The sequence below is a fragment of the Coturnix japonica genome, chromosome 2, assembly GCF_001577835.2.
Source record: "Coturnix japonica isolate 7356 chromosome 2, Coturnix japonica 2.1, whole genome shotgun sequence".
Classification (NCBI taxonomy): domain Eukaryota; kingdom Metazoa; phylum Chordata; class Aves; order Galliformes; family Phasianidae; genus Coturnix; species Coturnix japonica.
Window position 1 is genome coordinate 52,721,176 of NC_029517.1, and position 23,587 is coordinate 52,744,762.

Here is a 23,587-nt window from a genome sequence, read left to right on the forward strand (position 1 = left end):
TTCTTTCAATTTTCCAGTTTGCCTTGTTCTCAGAATAAGTACTTACATGAACTGAAACTGTCACTGTAACACCTATGTGCTTTTTGAGTAACCGATTTATTTCTCAAATTAGCTTCCTAAAAGACTCCTATTTCCTTTTGAATTTTATCACAATGAGCACAGAGCTACCAGAGTTACAATAGGAAAAGGGAGTAAGTCTATGACTTAGCTAAACATCCATTCCTCAGCTTGTTTGCCCAATGTTAGGCCAATTAAGTGTAAAAAGAAAATACACAGTTCAACAAACCAAATACAAAGAGCAAAAACACACAAAAAAGGCCCACTCACTTTAGAGTAACTTCTATGTTTAACTGGAGTAGAGTCACTATCATGGACTGTAGAGTGGTTAAACTCAAGTAGACATTTTTACATAGTTTCAAGTGAAACTGAAGCCAAGCCATCTTCCACCAAGCCGTCACAGCTGCTCAAGTTCAAGTCTTTTAGCAGCTACATTTATCGACTGACTATAAATCTATTAAATGTAGTGCTAAAAGAGAAATCCCTTCAATTTAGCTCTTTAAGTAGCAAAGTCATAGTTATTATGCCTATCAAACAATAAAGATTAGAAATCCATTTGCTTCACCAGGCAACATTAAATCACAGGGCACGCTGAGCAGACCAAAAAGCGTTCATGTACCAGGCACACCTAAAGATGATAAAGCAACCTTTTATGGTGCTTTTAAAACAAATACGCTCACCTGTTCCTCTACCTTTTACATTTGACTTCTCGCAAATCAAAGTCAGACACAGCGTTAATGATGCTACCATGATACACAGGTAGCCTCCTGTTATGCTACCTGGATAAGGATCTGGGCTTTGATCCAACAATAGAAGAAGACAAGGAGAGGAGCTGTAGCAGCAGATGTGCTGCAGTAGAAACATGCTAGCCCTCAGGCCAACTTCAAAACAGGAACATGGCCAAATACTACAATGTTGCCCCAAGCCTACCTGGGCCTGTCTTTCCCCTCTGTACCTCTGAACAAGAATACTTGACCAGACTGAAGAGATGAGCCTAATTTTGTGAATATCTTCACAAAATTGAATTTCTCTTTATCTTGAACGAGAAATTTTCAGTCGTTCCAAAATAAAGAAACAGTATGTCTCAAAACCTTATTTCTTCTTGTTTACTTCTCTGTCCTACATCATTACACGTAAAAGTTTTGCTTAAGCAGTGACTGCAGTCCATGTTTTCTCAAAACTTCAATGTAAACTCAGTGGTTGATGTCAAATAGAGGACTTCAGCTACCACAGAACAAGCTTTGATAAATTTGGCCTTCTCAGAGTAGATGGGGTCAGAGAAGGGGAAGACCATCTTTGGCAGCAAGCTTTCCAATTTAATCAGGAGGGCTTTAAACTAGAGTTGCTGGGGGAGGGGATCCTCAAATCATCCCACTTTGAGGATGATAGTAATGGATGCCCTGGGCCTGGAGCTGGATCACAGGCCAGGAAGACAGCACCTAAGGTGCAGGATAACTCTAATTGGTAAATCAGTATCAGCGGAAGCCCAACTCAAATGCTTGTACACAAAAGCACTGAGCAAGGCAAACAAGAACAGTTGCAGGTGTGTGTGTGACTATGAGATTATGAAATAATAAAAGCATTCAATGGCCATCTCCTCCAAGCCCAGAAGCAGTATACCCCAAAAAAGAGGAAGGCAAACAAAAATCCAAAAAGGCTTCCATGGTTCAATAAGTAGCTCCTGGACTTAATTGGGCACAAAAATTAAGTCTGTAGGGAGTGGAATCAGGAACAGGTTATCCGGGAGGACTACAAAGAATTGCCTAAGCAGCCAAGGATTAGGTTAGGAAAGCCATAACTGAAACAAAACTACATCTAGCCAGATACTTGAAGGGGAACAAGAAGAAACTCTACAGATATATCAGTGTAACACAATGGAAAGAACAGCAACAACAGCAGAATTAGCAAGGTCCTAAGCTACAGCAAGAGAAGACTTGTTCAAATACAACAGTTATATGCACAGAAACAAAGCTTCAGAATACCTCAGGTAGGCAAGGACCTACAGAGATACTCTTACTTCCACTACCAACCCTAAAATGAGGTCCGGGAAGCAGTGGATCCTGGCTCCACCTCTTCTGGTCACTCAGGTGCACTGCATACAGCTGAGCTCCCCTGGACTGGCACTGCCTACCCACTAGGTGCTCAGCCACCGTTTCAAGCTGTGACTTGGCATTTCTGCTACAATCAGTGATAAAAGGAAGGCCAGAGAAGATATGGGCCCTCTCTGGAAGGAAACTGGAGATCTGGTCATGAGGGATATGGAGGAGGCTGAGGTGCTCAATGAATTTTTTGCCCAAGTCCTCACTAGCAAGGGCTCCAGCAGCACTGCACAAGCTGCAAAAAGTAAACATAAGAACTAGGAGAAGGAAGATCTGCCCACTGTAAGTGAAGATCAGGTTTGAGAACATCTTAAGAATTTGAAAGTGCACAAATCCTTGGGACCTGACAAGATTAATCCACAGGTTCCCAAGGATCTGGAAGATGAATGATTTAGACTCATTTGCTGTGAGGATGGTGTGACAATAACAGGTTGCACAGTTAGGTTGTGGATGACCCCTCTCTCTGGAGGTGTTCAAGGCCAGGCTGGATGGGGCTTTGAGCAACCTTGTCTAGAGGGAGGTGCATCTCTAAATGCACTCAGAGGTACATAATGAAATACTCAACTCAGAAATTCACTTTCAGATTACCCATCTTCTTTTCAAACTTACAACATCTGTAGTAAAAACAAAAACAAAAAAATCCAAAATCAAGACTGCATTGATCTAGACATGGATACTATTGCACCACGCCTAAATATCTTTAGGAGATCTAATTCACATTAGAGCTGCTAAGTTCAAACTTCCCAAAGCTCAGAAGGAATTCTGTTCAGTTAACGCATACAAGATCAGAACTTCAAAATGGATAAACTCATTTATGGAACTTGTTCTCCTGTTACATGCTTGCTAAAAATTACTTGGTTGATGCCATTGCTTGAATTCTTAAAAACACCTTGCAATATATTCTTCTGTGCTATAGTAAGACATTCAGCTCCTGCATTCATCCATCCTCACTTAGTGCCCTTCATACAGATTTTGAATGCTTTACTTCGTACTTTTTTTGCACTAACTTGAACCTGCAGCTGATTCCTTGGTAAAACAGACCTCAGTAAAATATCCCTACAGTTCAAAGCATGTTTGTTATCTCATCGTTAGTTTATAAATGATAAAAATGAGTTTCTTTTTTCTTAGTGGCAAATGTACCAAAAGATTTACAAAGTACTTTTCCCATGCAATACACTGTAAAAACAACACAGTGCATTTTCTATAAATTAGAGAGCTGTATTTGACTGATCTGAAGGACAGAAATGGTTTCTGTCACTAAACATTAACTGAGTATACAATTCCAAGCAAACCAGTAGCAAAACAGCAATCCCAACTAGCAAGCTGAAGCAGTCAAGCTTAACGCTGTTCAAGATCATTGCCAATTCATACAATATTGATTTGCTTAGTGGTTACAAACAAATAAATACTTTTCCATATTAAAAACTTAGGATTTAAGAGAGATTTATGGTTGGAGGAAAAAGGAAGAGGAAAAAATACTATAGTTGATATTAGCATCGAACTCTCTAAGATTGTTAAAATTTTTACAAAAGCAAGACATCAGCCTCTATGAGAACCACACAAAAGCAAAGTTTCAAATTTTCAACGTGAGAGAAGACCAAAAATGCCCTGAAGAACTGCAGGATACAGAGCTTCAATTTAGGTTTAACACCAAGGAAATCCTCTGTTGTTTGGACACTTCACTATGAAATTTCTTATTATCAGGAAGGACAGTCAAATTTATTCCAGTTTTCTTCTCATTTTGTTTTCCACTGTGTTCTCCCTCGCTTCAACATGTTGCTCTCTTCAGTTGTTGATCTTACAATCAAAGCTCCAGTTTCCAAATTCCATTTTATTCAATTTCCTAAGTTTATTCTCAGACAGAAAAAATGATAAAAAAGAATTTGTAAGCAAGTCTTCCCCTTGCATCCTCATAAGACAGTGTCTTCTCTATCCACAAAGTCTTTTTTCTCAGCACATCCACTTTTTAGAGCTTCCAGAACTCCACATAACTAACTGGAGAAACCTCTTTATTGCTTCCATGTCCTCTCCCTCTCTCAGCTGTTCCTAGTTATGCTCCTTCTGCTGGGCCCCAACCTTCTCCAGATGTTTGCATTCTGCGTATGTCAAGAGAGTTGCGACCTCCTTCCCTCCAGTCAGTTCCCACACACTCAACTTGCTTCTTTCAATAGCCAGAGCATGGCAAACAGCTACACTCTGCTGTATTAGCCACCTCCTACTAGGGGAACATAACACGTAGCACATGCAAAATGCAAGCAAAGGGGAAACAGAACAGTACAGAAAAAGGTCTCTTTTCCACTCATAAACATGCTACAGTTTTCTCAGCTTCTGGCTACACTTGGCTACCACACCTACTTGTAATTAGTGTGTCTAAATGCTGTTACAAGCACATATTCCAATCAAATGTCAGAACAACCGCTATCTGGTCACTCTGAAAGATCTATTTGCCTATATTACCCCACAACAGCTTGTACACTGTCACATTGTCTGTCTTTTGTTTTTCTTTTGTGCTTTTCTTTTTTGTTAATGCTTCTTTTCGACAAACAGTTCCACCAGAGGAAGATGCACACCTAATGCCTTACTCCTAGCACATGGAATAATTGAATAATTTTCTTAGTTACCAATTTAGACGTGGCATTCCTTTACTAGTAATCATTTTATTTATGGGTTAGCGTGTGCAATTAGCTGACAATCTGAAGTCACCTATTTCCATCGGTCCATAATAACAACAAACACATAGCTTAGGAATAATGACATTTACAAAGCTATGTGCTCCCTGACGAATTTTAATGAAGAAACAGGCAGACAAGCAATTCAGTGAACTTCAATACTAACAAAATTATCATCACAGTGATCTGCATTTCAGCTTAACATACATGGCACCTGAGATGTTCTAAAACAGCATTTACTTCTAGCATGATTTGAAGTGACTTCAGTGAAGTCAAAGCAGTAATTTTCCTAAGCCAGGGTCTGTTGGTGGCTTCACTGCTGCACTCAAACTTACATCTATACCCACAGCATGCACAGACCTTGCAAACTTTATATGCTTTCCTCCAATTGTCTTTCATCATCAGATTTAAAAGTTGCAGGTCTCCCATCATGATAATACAGTCTGTATGTCAAAAGCTTGTTATCCTAAAGCATTTTGAAATCTGCATATTTTCTGAAGGGACACCAAGATTTTATGCACATACTCAGAATCTCCAAGCAACTACATACTTCAAATTACTTCAGATTCTCAGCTCTCTGCCTCAAGAGAGAAGTGACTTCTTTCTTTGCAACCAAACGGGGCAGAAGCCATAACTTTCAAGTTTTTAATGGAACAAACAACAGCCTACAAACAACAGATCCACTAACTTTCAAGGCTTGAATTCTCAGACTTCCAGTTTTTAGCATGTTTCAACATGCTCTTCTTTGAAAAAAATTAAATAAGGTGTGTCCACACATGATAATCAGATGCAGACTTCAGCTGCTAAAGGTATTCTGCCAAGATCTTTCTTCAGACTGCCTCTTGCCTCTGAATTGCATCACTGAGTCCAGGGAGAACACGCAGCTTAATTCATCTGTTACAAGGGCATTTAAACGGAGAAAGTACCAACTGCCAATGCCCTTGAAAGCAACTGACCTTTCAGAACCCTGAGATATTGAAATTCATCAGGAGAGTCTGAATTCAACCAAGAGCGATTGCACAACAGAAAGCACATACAGCACTTTTGTACTATGTGAGCTGCTCCAAAAGTAATGCCTCATATTTTACTGTGTTGGCCCACAATGTCAGAGGAAGATGTTGGTAGTATGGCAGTAGAGGTTGAACCTTCCCACTAATACTCCTTACATGCTGTCGCCCCATGACAGATAACAGCAGAGGAGCAGTCTGACATAATGGAGCATGACATAGGACTGTGTATGAAGCAAATATGTGACACTGAATTCTCCCACATGTGAGAACAAATGACATTTGCTGAACATTTGCAGACCAAGTAGTGGATGTGAGCACAGTGAAGCAATAGGTGGTGCGCTTTCAATAGTGGTGACAGACAGGAAAAAAAGCCACATAGCCACATTCTAGACAGCCGCGCACAACTATCACATCACAAAATGATGAGTATTTCAAACAGCTCATTGTTGTGAGTCAGTGGATTATGACCAGGAAACTGTGCACAGAGCTGAAAATTGGTTTCAAATGCTTTGGAAACAATGGTGGCAATATTAAAATATCACAAAGTTTGCACACAATGGGTCACACAACTGCACATGCAGGAACAGAAAGAACACCATATGCAAATCTGCCAGGACCAACTGAACCAATACAAGGCTGAAGGTAACAGTTTCCTGGATCACTTCATTATTGGTGACAAGACAAAGTGCAACCATTATAAGCTGGAGTCAAAACAGCAACATATAGAGTGGCAACATGCAAATTCCCAGGGAAGAAAATGTCAAGGCTGTAGTCCTCAGCAGGTAAAGTGATGTGCACTTTATTTGGGGACAGGAAAAGCAACCCCCTTCTAGATTTCCTGGAAGCTGTACAAATAATCAACTCAGCAGTGCGATGCATAGATCAAAGCAGAAGCTCCGAATTTCCAGGGTGAGCCTAGAGAAGAGGATATGCATTCCCTTGAGCACCAGGGCCCATACCAGTTTGAAGACTGCCATTCTTGGCTGGACTGGGGTTGTGGATGCCCCGTCCTTGGAGGTGTTCAAGACCAGATTGGACAGGGCCCCGGGCAACCTGATCTAGTAAATATGTATGTTTTATTGCCCTGCTAGGTAGGGGGCTTGGAACTACACGATCCTGGAGGTCCCTTCCAACCCGGGTCATTCTGTGATTCTGTGACTGTCCTGCCATACCCACTGTATGGTCCAGATTTGGCATCTTCTGACTTGGATCTGCTTGGTCAATGAAAGATAAATTGTATGGACAACATTTTCCTACCAACAACGCCATCATAGCAGCTGTGAAACAGTGGGTCACTTCTTCTGGAGCAGTTTTATTTTCTTTCCTTTTTTGTTTGTTTAAACTAGCACAGCCGGCAGGCTCCTGTACATGGCTGGCAAAAATGCACTGCCAATGGAGGTGACTACTTTGAAAAACATTATTTGGTAACTGATAATTCACTCTCTGGATTGGAGTCATCTTGGTCTTTGCATCTGTTGTGGTTTCCATGGAAATAAATGAAAGGCATTACTTTCAGAATGACCTGTATACAACAGAATTTCTTTCACCTTGTGCACAAGGGATATAATGATGATAATCATTATAAAACCTGATCAAAAGTAAAAAATACACACCCAATACTACTGAGTACAGACAAGCCAACAGCAACTAAATTTCTGCTCAAAATTAACCTTCTCTTGAAATCCCCTTGTTAAATGTTTACTTTCCAGCCAGCCAACATAAAACAGAAGACAGCCAAAATCAAAATAATTATGACAAAAATAAAAAATTAAGTGAATAAAAATGAGATAAAAGATAAAAAGTTTCCAGTACAAGGAAATTTTCCTTTAGACTTTGACTTCTTCCTGTTTAATAAGCTATAATCCCAAAGTCTAAAGAGATCATCATACTTTAGGATACACTACCAAGTTTCAGCTATTGTAGTTAATATCTGCTGCTCTGGAATACAGTTACTAGTAAATTAACTATAGCTGTATTACAGAGTTAGTCCATGCAGTTATTACACATGAAATGCACAGTAAGTTCTGCAACTGAAAGCTTGAAAGTTGCTGGACACATTAAGAGGAAAAACTAGCATCTTGCTCTACTTGCAGAAACTCCATACCTGCATGCAAACCACTGAGAAGTAGGCAGTCTTATTAATACATATATTTATATGCAAACATAGCTTTAATTAAATTAATAGTGAGCTGATGATTGTTTGAAAGAGTGCCTTTAAACACAATGCTGCAGAAAGAATAAATCTTTAACGAAAGCATTAGTCTTCTTGAAGACTTTATTTGATAGTTACCTTGGGCATAGCATCTTTGTTCAGCAAAGATTTATGAGATTTATGAGAAGTGTTTGAATACCTTTTTATTTCATAAAGGACAATTTTGTATTTCAAAAAAAAAACAAAAACTCCACTCAAGTAAATAAAAGAGAATACAGTCTTCTATCACCGAAATTTAGTGTGATCAGGCCTTAACGTGCCTCAGACTACATCTACAGTGTAAACAGATGATAAATGCAGACAGCTTTTGACAGATTAGCCACTGTATTTTCTCAGTAGTGGCAGGTGAGATATAAAAGATACGTACTTGCCCTGAGATTCAAAGGTCTGGCCAAAGTTTTATATTCATGATTTAACTTTAACAGGTACTAAAAATTAAGGGACATCTGAGATATGTTCAGACGTTTTAAATCATTCTGCTGTTGGGAAAAAAAAAAGAGAAAAAAAAAAAGAGAAAATACATGACACACTACAAATCTCTGGAGATCTGTTTATGAGACAGAGGAAGAAGGCTGTGAGTGCTGACAATGTTAACTAGTTTCTATTTTGAGCAATGGTAAAATCTGGGCTGTCTTCAGACGGGTACGATTCCTCAAAAGACCTTAACCACAGGCTGCATAACTTACAGCTATAAATATCTTATTTGGAGTAAAGATTCTCCATTGCAAGGAAGATGCTGCTAACAGATCACAAAAGTGAATTTGCACAATTTTCATCTTCTATCACTTCCTCTCCTATTCCTCTTACTTTACAGGAGCACAAAATAAAACTGAAATTAAAAGCAATGTCTTTGATAAACCTTCCTCCAAGTTGTAAATTCCAGTGGAAAAAAAAGTACCGTATCCTTCTCAGACAGGATGCCACATAGCCTACCTGGCAGACTATCAGCACAAAAACAAATATTCAAGAATATAAACACAGATAATGCTTTACTAAACACTCAGGATCTGTCAAATGAAATGAGATTATGGCTTTCCTTTGCTTTGAGGTGATTTGTTACTCATTATGCAGATCACCATAGTATTTTGTGCTCAATTTACTTTGTAGTGAAGATTTGTTCCCTGCTTGCCTCCTGTAATTCTCTCTCCCAAACCAATGTTATCAAGTGGATGTCAGTTAGGAATACAAGTCTATTAACACAACATTACCAAACTAATACAAATGCAGCGGTAAGAATAATTTTTCTTTTTAATCTCCCTGAAAACATTATGTCCTATAGCCCGAACTTCATGCTGTGTGATTTACCAGCATAGTTCTCAATCTGCAGCTGTGGCATCGCACTATGCCAGTGCATATCACATCAACTTGTGACAAAACAGAAGACAAACCAAACCAAGCCAACCTGGCTCCCAGCCAGGAAAAAAAACAAAACACAACCTAGGCAGGAGGATGCGATGTTCGCTATTTATAACTTAAGCATGGTACTTTAGGACTGAAAAGAATAAAGAAGCAGTTTGACATGCAAAGCGTTTAGTGACAATGGGGCCAATAAGAGCTGTTTCTTTTTTTCCTGTCACTTTTCCTTTTTAGCTGAAAAGTGAGGACTTTGACTCCCAAATAAGAAAAAAGGTATTTCTGAAACTGAAGTTCCCTCATTGCTTCCAGATGAACTATTTATAGTACGGGAAATAGCATGCAACAGGCAGCTTCCCATTAGTAGTCAAGTATTATTCTGAAAGCAAAGTAAAACTATACTAATGTACTCAGCAATGCTCACTGTAAGAGTCTGAAGACACCTACCTGCAAGTAAGAGAAAAAGAATATTTTCCTATTAAATACCTTGAAATTCATTTTACACAGAGTCCAAAGACCATGGAATTACATTGCATACTTCTGCCTAACTTTATTCCAATTCCATGACAAGAGGCAACACTCACACAGACTGAGAAAGAATTAAATAGCAATAGGATAATTGCATTATCAACTGCTCTGTGAAACCTGTCACTGGTGACGTGGGAGGCTGAAGTTCTAGGTTTGATCTCCAGAGTCAATGCTACATCTGTTAGCCTTGCAATTGTAGAAATACTTCCTGTGAACTAAGCCCACTACATGAGATTCATTGTGACAATAAAACTGGATTTCCACTACATCCTTTCTATTTCAACAAGAGAATTCGGTGCTGATTTCTCAGATTTTTTTTTTTTTCCCCCCATCACATTTAGATAACATACAATTTCAGCAATTTTGAAGGTCTAAAATAACAACTTTCCAAGGAGCTGCTTGCTACAAGCTATTGTAAATGGCTATTGAAAAGACACCTCTCAAAGCAAATGTTTTGGATATTGTATTAACATTAAAGGCTACATCATAAGCAATTGAAAAACCCAAGACAAAACCTCAGAAGGTTATAGTTAAAGTGATTAAAGACCAAATTCATCTTTGAAAATAAAAGAATAGCTACCAATTTGTGATGCCCCAATGTTACTATAAGGTAGGCTTAATTATTCTTAGAAGATGAGAAAAAACACTGTTTCATTGATTCAGATATCAGCTTTCTTCATAAGGACAATTTTCCAAATACTAGAAAATTGCTTTGCAATATTAAAATAAAAACCTTCACCTTGAAATAATGACAATCTCTACAAACACCAAACACATCCAATTCTTTATTGCACATGAAGACAAATATTCACAGTCCTGTGAAGATAACGTATGTGGGATCAAGTGATGCATTTATTGTCGTCTCCTATAAAGGATAAAAGAGCTAAGAGACATGGCAAAAACTTGGGAATTAAAGGAAGGCTAAGCTGGACCAGCATTTACAAAAGCAACAAATAAACATACAGCAAGATGCTCACAGCATCAAGCTCTCCATGCAACATTCTTCCTTGACCTTGCTGTGAAAACTGAAATTGGAAGAAAACTGACATGCATGTTTTGAGCATTTATGGCTCCCACAGGATGCCAGCTGCCATGTTACTAAGACAGACCTCCTGCTCGCAGAGCAGCAACTGGTCCGGGAGCAAGGCAAGGTGCTGTGCTGGCAACAAAGGGAACAGCAGGACAGCAACAGTGAGCTGCCAGCTAAGCACAGCTCACCAGCACCAACTCTATAGTGTCAGACTTCTGCTTACCAACAAGACAGAACTTCAAATGGTTTGAGAGTGCAGGAGCTTCTCATACAAAAAGGGAAATGCCAAGGACCAAAGAAAAATGGGGCACGGGTCTGTTACAGAAAGCAGGAGGTAAGTGAAAGCCATGTACTTGGGCAGCGATCAGACATCAAATAGCTGGAATTGTATGGCAATGCTTTGCTTGTGCCAGTCAAACAAAGAAAAAAAAGAGACTATCAGTCATCTGAATGCTTCACAAGCAACAAAATGAGTGTTGCCACAAAGCAAATAAAAGTTTAAAATAAATAAATAACTAAATAAATATATAGACGGTGGAAAGAATTTTGTAAGCCCTGTTCCTATCTGGGGCAGCAGAAGGGGATTTTGCATCTTCCTCTTCTGCCTTTTCTTTGGGCTCTGAATAGACACTTGATCCTCACTGTATGTTGCAAGAAAGCCACTACCTCACTGACATGAGAAGGAATGCCTACTTGGCTTGTAAATCTTCCTCCAGCTCCTCCTTGATTTCCAGGACAGCAGATGCCAAGGCCAAGAGCAGCAAGTGTGAAGCAGCAAACACCAGCATGAACCCTCTTGCTTCCCACCTATTAGTGCGTCTGACCCCCAGCATATACCTGAAACCCATTTTGTTCATAAAGTACTCTAGGTTACCACAGAAGATTACTCCAGGGCAAATACTGGTTCTACACCACCAAAGACACACTTGAAGAAAGATCACTTTCTAAACAACCAAGAACAGTGCCTGACGTAAGTCACAGCTCCCGCTGTTCAGTCAAGGAAGCAGCAGGCAGGAATGGGAAGGAAGGCAGGAAAGAGTAAGACAGCATTCGTCCAGAAGCTCAATAGTACTTCTCACTTCCCACAGCTTTTCCCGTACTACATCACAACCGAATGAAATCCAGGATTTTCCATGCTGCTGGTAAGTGTCAGAGCAGATGCCAGGAGCAACAGGCTCTGCGCCTGGAAACAAATGGCTTTGTGCCATATTTGCCCCCCTGTGCCCTTCACTGAATACCAAAAGCAAACACCAATCACCGAAAGTGCTTGCAGCGAGGACATTCCTGCCTGGTTGCTGCTGCTGAAGCGTGACATCCTCCTGGCAGGCATAGGACAGGTCTACTGCAGAAAGATCTTCCCTCCAAAGAGCCTCCCCTTGGATTCACCATGGCAACACTGCTGCATGCTCTTGGTGGTGGCCTCCCTCCTCACTCAAATCTAGCTAACAAAGAGGCACATTTCTGTTCTGTACTTGCCATCACATATTTCACAGACCTTTTCTCTTTGAACAGCGTTCCCTACCATAGCACCCAGGAGCCTGAACAGATCACACCAGCACAGCCTTTAATAAAAGAGCTTCAGAAGTGTTGTGCTGATGGAGCCACAGAGTGCTGGTGTGAGTATGCTTAGAGAGACCTGATCTGAAGGAGAGGAGGACACAGGGGAGGCTGCAAGCAGCCAAGCTGCTGCACACAGGGATGTCAGGCAGTTTCAAAAGCAGCAGAGAGAAGAAATGCAGGAGAATCCTTGCTTCACACACACTCTCCAGCCCAGAAACCATGGTTAATAAACACTTTGCCTCCTATGCTAAGTCACCATACAAAGCCAATGCAAAGTCTGACTGCTTATCATTCCACCATCTGACCTTGTTCACAATAGAACATTCATTCCAGGATCCTCTTTTAACTTCAGGAATGCAAAACCTGTTCAACCACAGACTCCAACCCCTTCTCCCAAGGTCTTTCCTCAACCTCTGAAAATAACAGAAGAGTGCTCCAAATGCTGGGTTTGAGCACCCAGCACTCACAACTAGCGTCAACTGCCTGCATAACCCTAGAAAGCTGCTGGACTTCCCACAACTGAGCTGCGCCACCAAGCATTCCTCATGGTGACCTTCAGAGGCAGAAACAATTATTGACCTATGCACTAAGGCAACACTTCAGCTTTCTCCAGTGGTGTCCAGTCTGCCCTAGTACAAGGGAGATGCATATTCTTCATAGAGCTGAGAGGACAGGTTCACTTTTCCAGTGTAATTGCTGACTCCTCTTTGTCACTTGAGTGAGGCTGAGGACAATGATACTCACCTTGAAAACCAAGAAATGCTCTTTGCAGCATGAATGCTTGGCAAATTCTGAGCCCTACACATCCACAGTTTACCTGCAACTGCCTTGCTTTAATAGAGCAGCACATTTTTCAGCTGATGAAGTTCCAGGCCCAGCTTGGGGAGAGTCCAAGGCAAACATATTCCCTGGGAATGTTGTTCTATCAAAGCTTTTAATAATTTCACTCAGAAATCACATCCTTATACGGAAGAGAGCTTGTTTTTGCTGGTCCCTTGATGAAAGGGACAAATGCCATTACGCATTTCCAGACACAGTGTTGTCAGCTTCCAAACGATGATGGCAACTGATCTCAAAGCACTACTGGTGTCATGGCCATGGTCTCTGTACTGCAAGTCAAAATCAATAGTCTGGTACTTGAGACACATTGCCTTCTCTTCAAAAAAACTACAGAAATTCCAGGCTTACAAAACAGTCAGATTTTACAAATTTGGACTTGATTCATGTTTAGCACAAATAAAATGCCAATAATTGACTTAAATAAGACTAAAACATTACCCCTAACCTCTAATTCCACAAACTAAGCAAATGTGCAAGAGAATAATTATTCTGCAGCCTGTGCTGGCTGTAAGGAAATCATTCCCCTCCCTTAAGTAACAGCACTCTTCAAATTCCAGCAGCACTCATGTAAGCATCCCATCAAATAAGCTTATCTCCATTGACACTCCTTCATGTTTTAAATGAATAAAGCAATGCCTTTAGCTTTGTAAGGAAAATACATGGTGCAACTGCTTGGAAAGCAATTCTAATTGGTGATATTTAGTTTACAAATAAGCTCCCATTCAGTAAGTAAATTTTGATATTTATTGAGAAATTCAATTCAAAAGTTTAAGCTGATAATTTTTACAGGAGACAGCACAACATTTTAAAGACCAAAATGGACTGCTAAGTAAAACTACAGGCCAAGGAAGCCTATGCAGCCACTGCTGTCAAGTTTGAAAGACTATTTTTAGCCAAGACAGCATGATGGGAACACACCCAATCATAACTTGAACTTCAAAGTGATGAACAATTCGTCCTGCCCCTATCTGATTTTATGCTCAGAAGGAAGATGTTCTACAAGCGCTTATTACTTTGTACCTTCTGCAATACGCAGCCCTTCGTGCATAACTATAGTCATGCATTTCATTCATTAGTGAAACATGAAATTAAAAATACAAGTTAAATAAAATACAGCAAGTGAACTAAATTTACTTTGTGTTATTTACACCACAGAGAAATCTTAGAACTCTGTCCACAGCATGTTGATTCACTTAGGCAATGAGAAACTGAGTGGGCTTTATCCTCAGTTGTGTAAACATTCCTGCATGCAATGGATGCTTCAGAGCTCAGAAAAGAGAGAGAGGTGATGCCCATTTTAAAAAAGGAAAGAAAAAACATTTCCATTCTGAGTCAGAAATGTGGAAGCTTCAAATTCAGGAGGAGTTCTCTCTTTTCAAAAGAAAAGTCATAGAAGCAAATGGCTTCCAAGCATAATTTGCATAACTTTTGTTTCTAATGTGAAATGTCAGCTGTAGAGAAAGAAAATTCAAAAAAAAAGGAAATCAGACTTGATCCAAAGCCCTTCAACTACATTTACCTTCTCTTTTTTCCATTCAGTGTGAAAGAAAAACATGTGCAATCTTTGAGATTAAAGATACTGTTGTAATTCATAAAAGAATGTGAACTATAGTCTACATAAAAAAAAAGTACAAAGTTCTAAACCCCTCCGCCAACATGATTCATGCACACAAAAGATACAGGATTTGAACAACCTGCATATATCTTCAGAGAGTACACAAACCTACACCCCTCCTTTTCTACAACAATAGTGAAAGCAAATTCCTATCCAGTCTGAAATACAAAACAAGCAATGAAGAACTGAAAATTTACCTGTGCTAAACTTAAGTTGAATTCCTACCACTTTATTCTGCTAATTTGAGAAAATATAAATAACCTCCATCAACAGAAGTATGCACATTTGTGACAGAAGCAGAAGGAGCCTGAGAGCTGGTATGTCCAAGCTCAAGATTCCCTCTGAACGCTGACTGCTCTTTATGCTGGTTGTGCAAAAGGCTGATTGCATCTGTCCATACTGAGCAGTGCAGTGGATGGCCTGGCATGCCTCCAGCCTTGTTTTTACTAATGATAGCATTATTGGGGGGGTGGGGGTGGGGGTGGACAAAAGTGAGGGAGGTAAACAAAACACAGAGCTGAACTGATGTGGCAGTTCTTCAAGATAAATCTGGAGTAATGCTGAAGCCTGAGTCCCAAACACAGCAAAACAGAATTGACCTTCACAGGGTTCACTTCTGCTATCCAAACCAGTGTCTTTATGTAGCTCTTCCCTTGAGAAAAGCTGTCTTTATGTGTTACCCACTAATATTCTTTGTTCCAGTTTCATTCACCATAACTGAGATCTAGATTCACAGGGTTTCCTTATTTACAGAGGTGTTGTGAAGATAACAGTCACAAGAAAACCTGCTCATTCTGCACAGAAAGCCAGAGGACATTTTGCAAGCAAAACAAGAAATCTTCTTCAGTGCATGATTGGGAAAGTGCAGTGCATACAAAATAGGAGGTTGCACGTGGAACGCAAGGTTTAAAGCTATATGTAAACAGTTGCTTTACTTGCTACCACCACTACCCAGTGACTTAGACATATGTGTTAGTCCCAGTCACACAAAGAACAGCAATCTTTCTTCATATATATACATATATATGTGTGTGTGTGTATATATATATATATATATGTATACATGCATACATATATATATATATATATATATATATATGCACACACACAAATATGTCTACATAAAAAGAGCTACTGTAGTTTCATTCATGGGAAGGAAATATTCTTCACAAAGCATAGAAGTAATTCAGCTTAGTAACTGCTTAAGGTACTTTAAATAAATGCATAGCTTTAGTTATTTAACTGAAGAATTCTGTGATTTATTTCTTGAAGTATTTTCTCTTACTCTGAGCACCCAAAACTTTCATAAAGCAGAAATCTCAGACATGCAAGAACTGCCACCTTTGCCCTTGGAAGACTTGAAAAAGAAAATAAGTTTTTAAAAATGTAAACCATTGTGCTTAAAAAACCCTATTTTTTTTTTTTTTCTTAATGAAATCAGGCTCATGAGAATGGACAGAATTTTCCCTACTTGTTCTTGCTGCATCAATCAAAACACTAGAAATACTTGCAATTCCTGAGGCAAGCTTTTCCTACATCTGCTTTAGGCTATTTTGGCTGTAGCATCTATAAACGCTAATTATTTCGAGCATTCAATACCATAAATATCCCTGTTGATTTGTGATCTGTGTGTTTCAACATACAACTGCACTTGGTTGAGGGGGCATTGTGTGGATGACTCGTACACCAATGTACTTCATGGGTAATTATTATATGGATAAAACAGGGATGCTAACAGCTTCTGTCTGTGCCTTAGTTTAATTTTGTGTCTGGTTAACTATGTATAAGCTTACCTGTGCAGGAGAGAGGAAGGACATGTACATATGAATCATTTCAAAGTCATATGAGCAATCCTTTCGCTTCCTGAGAAAGGAACTTTGCAGTCCCTTTGCAAAACACAAAATAACTTTGCAAGCAAAAAAAACAACAACAACCAACCAAGCCATTACTCCAGAGATTTGTTTTTCTTCAAGACAATACACAAGATTAACAGAAGCACTCTCCTTATTAGTAAGCCCTCTCTCCAAATTAGCTTAACCTACCATACAGAACACTAAGCATTTCTATAGTTTGTGCATGCTTTTAGGGTTCTGTTGATAGCTGCATTTACGCGGGTATTTTGTTTTACTGACATGCCCACAATGCACGTTGTTTAGCTCATCAGAAAGGGAAGAATTAGTACTGAAGAGTACGACAGAGCTCAAAAAAGACAGTCATGCAAGTTATAATCACCTACCTGTACTAGTGCGATATGTGCCTGTGTGTGCTGGTTGCAGAGGGTCCCCCTGACTCTGGCTGAGACTCCTCATAGGGGGCTTCTGATAAACTCTGTCTTCGTAAATAGGATCTATATGATGTTCTGGAGACTGTAGTGCCCTTAACTCGGAGCCAAGGTGGCTGTGCTGGCTGCTGTAAGATGCCCGAGACCCAGCTGCAAATAGATTTATAAGAGACAGTTAAGACAGAGGGAAAACAAACAACAAACACAAACTAATTTCAAGAAGTTTACTAGAAAGTTGCAGACCAAAAACAACAAAAGAAGCTTCCAACATACAAAACAGTATGCATCAGCAGCTCACTTCAGCCATCATCCAACTGCCCACATCTACTGCAAAGCCTGTTTTCTTGGAAAGAAATAACCCTTCAAAGGCTCTGAGATCCAGGAAGGTCGTAAAGCCCCCATACATCCACAGAACAATCAGGAAGGGGGAGAAGGGCAAGAATCAAAGTGAGAACTGGCTTCACGTTATGCCCGTATCTTAAGATTAAACCAAGAATTAAGTTGAAGCTGATGAACAGATGTAGTCGTATGAAGGCTGATCTTTTTGCTGCTTCACTGGATGTACACCAGAACAGTTGAGCCTTATCAACATTTTGTCCTCAATCATTAAAAAAACCTATTGCTATGACTTTCTACAACTTAAATCCTCTGAAGATGAATAAATTAAACATGCCATCTGGAAACAATATTGCAAGGATGCAACACTTCTTTCCCCCACTCTATTAACAAGATCAACTGGAATTGCATTATAATATTTTAATAGTACAAAAAAAATAATAAAAATTCTACCATGACATTGAAAAAGAGACTTGTATACATTTCTAGCTGTGATTATTACTCTTATCACTTGGCTTGCTTCATCACATTATGAGCTTTGGTACTTCAGTCCTGCAGTCTATTTGCAAAATTCCCAAGGACAGTCATGAGGAAAGCATGAAAATGTCAAATGTTTGAAAGGCAAGAAATAGACAACTATGCAAAGCAACACTTGACAAAGCAGAGTCTTACACCACAATGAGATAACGCACTATTTAAATGTGTAGAAAAGCAATCAGAGATTTAAGTACCACATCCCTTGCTGATACTCATGTGAGATTAAAATCTGGATGTGGGATTCTACTAGCTCAGCCTGGGCTGCCCATACAAGCTGTGTAGCCATGCTTGCTGGAATCCTCTACCACATTCAATGTCTTCACAGAAGTTTTGTTGCAGATACACTAAATAGTAATAAAATGCAAAACAAATATATGAAGTGATATGCAGTATCAGTACAGGATAGAAATGAAAAAAGACACACCAAACTACTAAAATCTTATTTAAATTGTCTGGAGGAAAAATAAAATTAATAAATAAATAAATAAATAAATAAAAATAATCTTCTATTTCCTTCTTTTTAATCAGCTTGTGCCACATTCAGGTTTTCTTTGAAAGTTTTCAACACACATGCATGTTTTAAGTAGAAATCCTATTTGCATAGTTTTCCCTTTAAACATTTTTCATACTGGATTTCCATTAACACAGTACTGCAAGATCTCTCTTGTTCCCTTTATTGGAAGAAAGAGATAAATCTCAAAGACATTTTACCTACAACTACTGCAATTATCCAGGAAGTTGATATTGCTTTTAAAAGGGTAAGTTCTTCATGATTCACATTTTCAAATGCTCTCTAGGCTGGCTTCCAAGAATCGTAAGAAAGGACTGGGTTGGAAGAAACCTCAAAGCCCACCCAACTCCAACTCCATGCTGAAGGCAGGGCTGCCAGCCACCAGCTCAGCTGCCCAGGGCCCCGTGTAACCTGGCATTGAGCACCTCCAGGAATGGACACCACAGCTTCTAAATATGCAAGTACCAAATACGGTTTTAAAAACTGTATGTTTGTAGACTTGTAGGTTTTTATACTGAAGAAAATGAAAGGCTGCATAATGACTTTCAGACAACCACATCCCATCTCATCTATACACTCAAACCTTCTCTATCATTTTGTGCTGTTATTATGAAAGACACTGGAAAGATGGTTAGAATAATTGATCAAAACCCAAGGCTGTGAACTTAGGAAAATTGATGCCACTGAGAAAACGACAGGGATAGCACAACTCCTGCCTGCACTTCTAGGTTAGCAGCAAATGGCTACATTCTTTACAGCTTGATGCTGTCAGCTGATCTGCAGTGTTTGCATCAAACAACATGCATTAATCCAGTCTAAAGCTTGCAGAGGTCCTGAGAAGCAACAAGGTCAGAATGGAAAAGCATCGATCAATATACTACCAGGATGTAATAAACGACTTGTTTGAGGGCTGAAGAAACTACAGTTAATTCCTAAGTAGTCAAATGGTGTAATCTTTAGTTTAAAAAAAGGTTGAGGAATTATTTGATTGCAGTGCTGGAGGTGCATCACAACAGAAAGTATGGACTAAATGTCTCTAGAAGAGCTGCAAGAGAAAACTGAAAGAAAGCAAACAGGACAGGATGAAAAAATCCAAATGAAGTACATTTGTTTTTAAAACAGAAAACAATTAACTGTAAGAACAAAGCATACAGAGGAGTCTTCTCTGCTTTCTGAAGTGTCTAAAATAAGACTGACTGAAAATGGAATGCCTATTCTTTTGCATCTTTGTGGAGCTCACAAAAACAGATAATGGTCAAGCTCCAGGAGAGGAATAACGTGAGTCCCCAGTCAGGTGCATCTGATTCCAGCAACAGAAAATCTAAAACCAGCCAGGTGTTTTTCAAAACTTTCACTGCATGAAGATACTACATTCCTAGAAGCACTGCTTTCTTCCTGCATCTAAAGGGGGTAGGAGGAACCAAGAGGAGTGCAATCCTACCTACTGGAGACTAAAGGGAATCTCTATTCTTTACTTTTAAGAAAACCCTACTCGATAAAGATTTCCACATTATTCAGTGGCATGGAAAAATGGTTGAGTTCTAGGAAAGTGCTTTTGGGGCCCTTTATTTTGAATAAAGTCTCATTTTCCAGTGGAAGAAAAATACTGTGAACAGACAAATGTAATATGAGAGAAATATACAAAAGGATCCCCAATTCCTTTTTCAGATCTTATGTGAGCTGTCATGGAAATAAATACAGTAGAAACATTTAAATGACAACAGTTTACATCAACATAGTAAACTGCTACACTGGCAGCATTTTTCATTTTAGTGAGCTAGAGTCATTAAAGCTATTCAAGTTAATGGATACACAGGCATTTATATATGCCTTAGAATGGCTTTTGTTTGTGCCCTTTGTGACAGCCTTTAAGAGTCACCCTGCCTTGCTCAAGCCCTATGGAGCCCTATGAATTCATGGTACTCTGAGCAGCATTAAGTGCAAGAGCATATAGGGCTGCTCTCCTCACCAGGACTTCAGAGCTCATTAGAATTATGAAATACCCAAGTGGCAACCACAGCATGAAGAAAACAGTCCAGATTTGACTGGATAAACTATTCAGCCTTTCATTTTAAAATCTTCCATCACAAAACAGTCGCCAATGGCACTGTTAAAGCAGCTTCCTTATGTCTGTGATAGAGGAATATCAGTAATGAGATTCAAGTTGAGAGTAAAACTCAATGTCCATTATATTACAATAAGAAACAATTACCAGTAATGTGTTTACACCAGTTAACCTAACTTGATTACATCTGCACTCATTTTAACACATTTTATCGCTGGCTACATCAGCTCCAAGTATCAAGCTTGGATTTGGAACACACTACAGTGTAGTGGCACACAGGAGATTTGATTTCCTAACAAAGAGGATTGACCACCCACAACTGCCTGTATAGATTTTTCATTTCAAACGTAATGACAACATCGCTCATGTAATTTGTGATGAGTTTTTCTTAGACTACAAGTCAAAAAACACAAGGAACCACCCACACGATGGTAACACTGTAATAAGACAGCAATGAGACTGCAGGCACAGAAACTATAAGAGAAGCACAGCATTTTTTTTTGCATGCTTTTCAGAGGATAGAAAGAAGTGAAGTATAGCTTCATTACAAAAATGCAACTTGGGGGAAAGAGAATATAAACAGTAGGATTTCTGATCTGAATTCATACGTAAGGAGATATTTTATAGCCACTAAACTTAGTTTATTTGTAAAGAAACTAATGTGAAGCCAGGTGCAAAATTAGAGAGTACTGATGGAAAAGGAAGAGAAAGAAATCAAACATCTGCAACAAGAATTTGGGTAAAATACTGACCTTTTCTGCCAGAAATGTATGCAAAAACCTCTCCAAAGTGCTTGTTTGATAGCATGCATCTTCTCCTTATACCATCAGAAAAGAACAGGATGATCTACAACAAATGCTACTGATTCTACATCGAGAAATAAACTCAGAAAACAGGTTTATGGCAGCACAACCTGATGAAAAGCAAAATACCAAAGAAAATGTTTCTAACCCAAGTGCTGAAAGTGAATGTAAATTGTCAAGAGGTGACAGATGGTTACATTAACCAGTAAGACGTGACAGGCCATATGGCAGGACCAGCTAATGCATACCTCAAGTGCATCAGTTTGCGCCCCCAGCACACCAACGATCTGCCCTAACAAACCAAAATAGACTCTGAAGTGGATTCCTTTTAATTCGAGGTGAGCTTTTTCTTCAAGTTTTCTCATCTGTTCGAGGTGAGCTTTTTCTTCAAGTTTTCTCATCTGTTTAGATTTTATATACACACACTCTAAATATACTGATTTGGTATCAAGGTTTTTTTCTTGTTCCTCTTGTTTGGTTTTTATTCAAATCTTGAACTAAAGATTAAGGAAAGGAATTTCAGAACTAAACTAGTTTTTATCTTTATACTCTTTTTCCCATTCTTCATATGCTTCTATGTTCATAACTCAGGACTCTTCATATAAATAAAGGAGGTGAATGATTGATTTATCACATGGGATGCCTTTCGACTCACATCTAACACTGGATGTCCAGAAATAATGACATGTTCCTTTTTCATCTGCAGTCCTTATTAGCTGTTCTGTGATCACCTCTCCTTAAAGTCCTCAACACTGCAAGAACATCTTTGCTTCACTTGGTAGTATCTTAGACAGCTTTTCTTCAGGCTTTCTATTTAAAAGATTGAAGTGCAATACAATGACCAGTCTGGGCTATTTCTTGTGAGTTATCATGGCACTGACAAACCTATTAGCAGTTTCACATTCAGGAGTGTAGTTCACACCCTGGAAATTCCCAGACACAATTTGTCTGCTAACCAGATTACGGGTCTTAGGAAAGTCTCCTGAAAAGAGATTGTCTTGGGCTGCTTAAGGGACACTGCAAACCCACCTCTGACCGCAGGTTAGCACTTCTCACATCACTGCTAAAAATAAAGGAAGAAAGCTAAATAAATAAATAAATAAATGATTGTTTTAAGTGCAACAATGTTTAATGTCTATCTAAGAGTTTTTAAGATAAATCTTGTCCTATTTAAACTAGTTTTTTAAACAAAATGTTGAAATTAATTACATTCCCAAGTGCATTTAAAGGAGAAACAAAGAGAAGTATTTTCTTTGATTTTCCATGTTTACTTTTCAGTCATGCAATGTGTTTTTGCTGATAAGTTACGGCTATCAACTCTTTTAATTCTACGGTGGTACAAATCTAGGAAAAAAGAAAATAACTTGAACCAAGAATTTTTGTTTCCTCACAAGCATTCTTTCTTCCTGCAGCTGTCCTCATTCTGCTGCAAAGCATTCACCTGCTTAAAACATTTTATCAAAAATAAATTGTTAGTGGAAAAAGAGTAGTGTGACTGGGAGCAAAGAGATAAGAGGCAAAGATAGCCAGGAAGAAACAGCAGATTAAATGTGACAGACAAGTTCAGGGAGATAATTCCCATTTCATTTCTGATCTAGGGAACTGTCACTGAAGAAAGAACAAAAAACTACAACTCCCCCAAACAAACCACTACTACACAGCAACACCTTGCCTTCAACAGGGCAAAGTGAAAGATAAAAATCATATATATAAACTACCAATTGAGTGATCACATTGGGTGTGACCCATGACAGGTTCAACCTCTATTGCATCTTTGTCAGGCACTGCAAGCCAAGAGAAGATCAGTGAGCCTGCAATCCCCATTGCCAGGCCTGCCCTTCTCTCTGGGGCTCCTGGCAACACAAGGGGGGATGGTGGTACAGCCCAGCAGCAGCAGTGCAGGCTGTGCGTCTCCTCATCCATTGACCTTTGCTGGAGACCACTTCCAGCAGCCACAGTGATTCGCTAAAAGGGCATCACTGCCTTCACCAAGGCAAACCGGGCATTACCCTATTGATGGGAGCCCACAAAAACTCCATTTACTGGCTGTATTTAATGTCATGGAAAAGCACAGCCTCTGA

At 39.2% G+C, this 23,587-nt stretch overlaps 1 protein-coding gene across 7 annotated transcripts in view; it reads right to left on the bottom strand.

The window, feature by feature from the left end:
• Positions 1-23,587, bottom strand: part of CTNND2 (catenin delta 2) — a 585,077-nt gene that overhangs the window by 216,615 nt on the left and 344,875 nt on the right. For all 7 annotated transcript variants that reach the window (XM_015854425.2, XM_015854430.2, XM_015854428.2 and 4 more), the window contains one exon: positions 17,210-17,404. In XM_015854425.2, the coding sequence (XP_015709911.1) occupies positions 17,210-17,404 (195 nt within the window). The remainder of the gene's footprint in view (positions 1-17,209; positions 17,405-23,587) is intronic.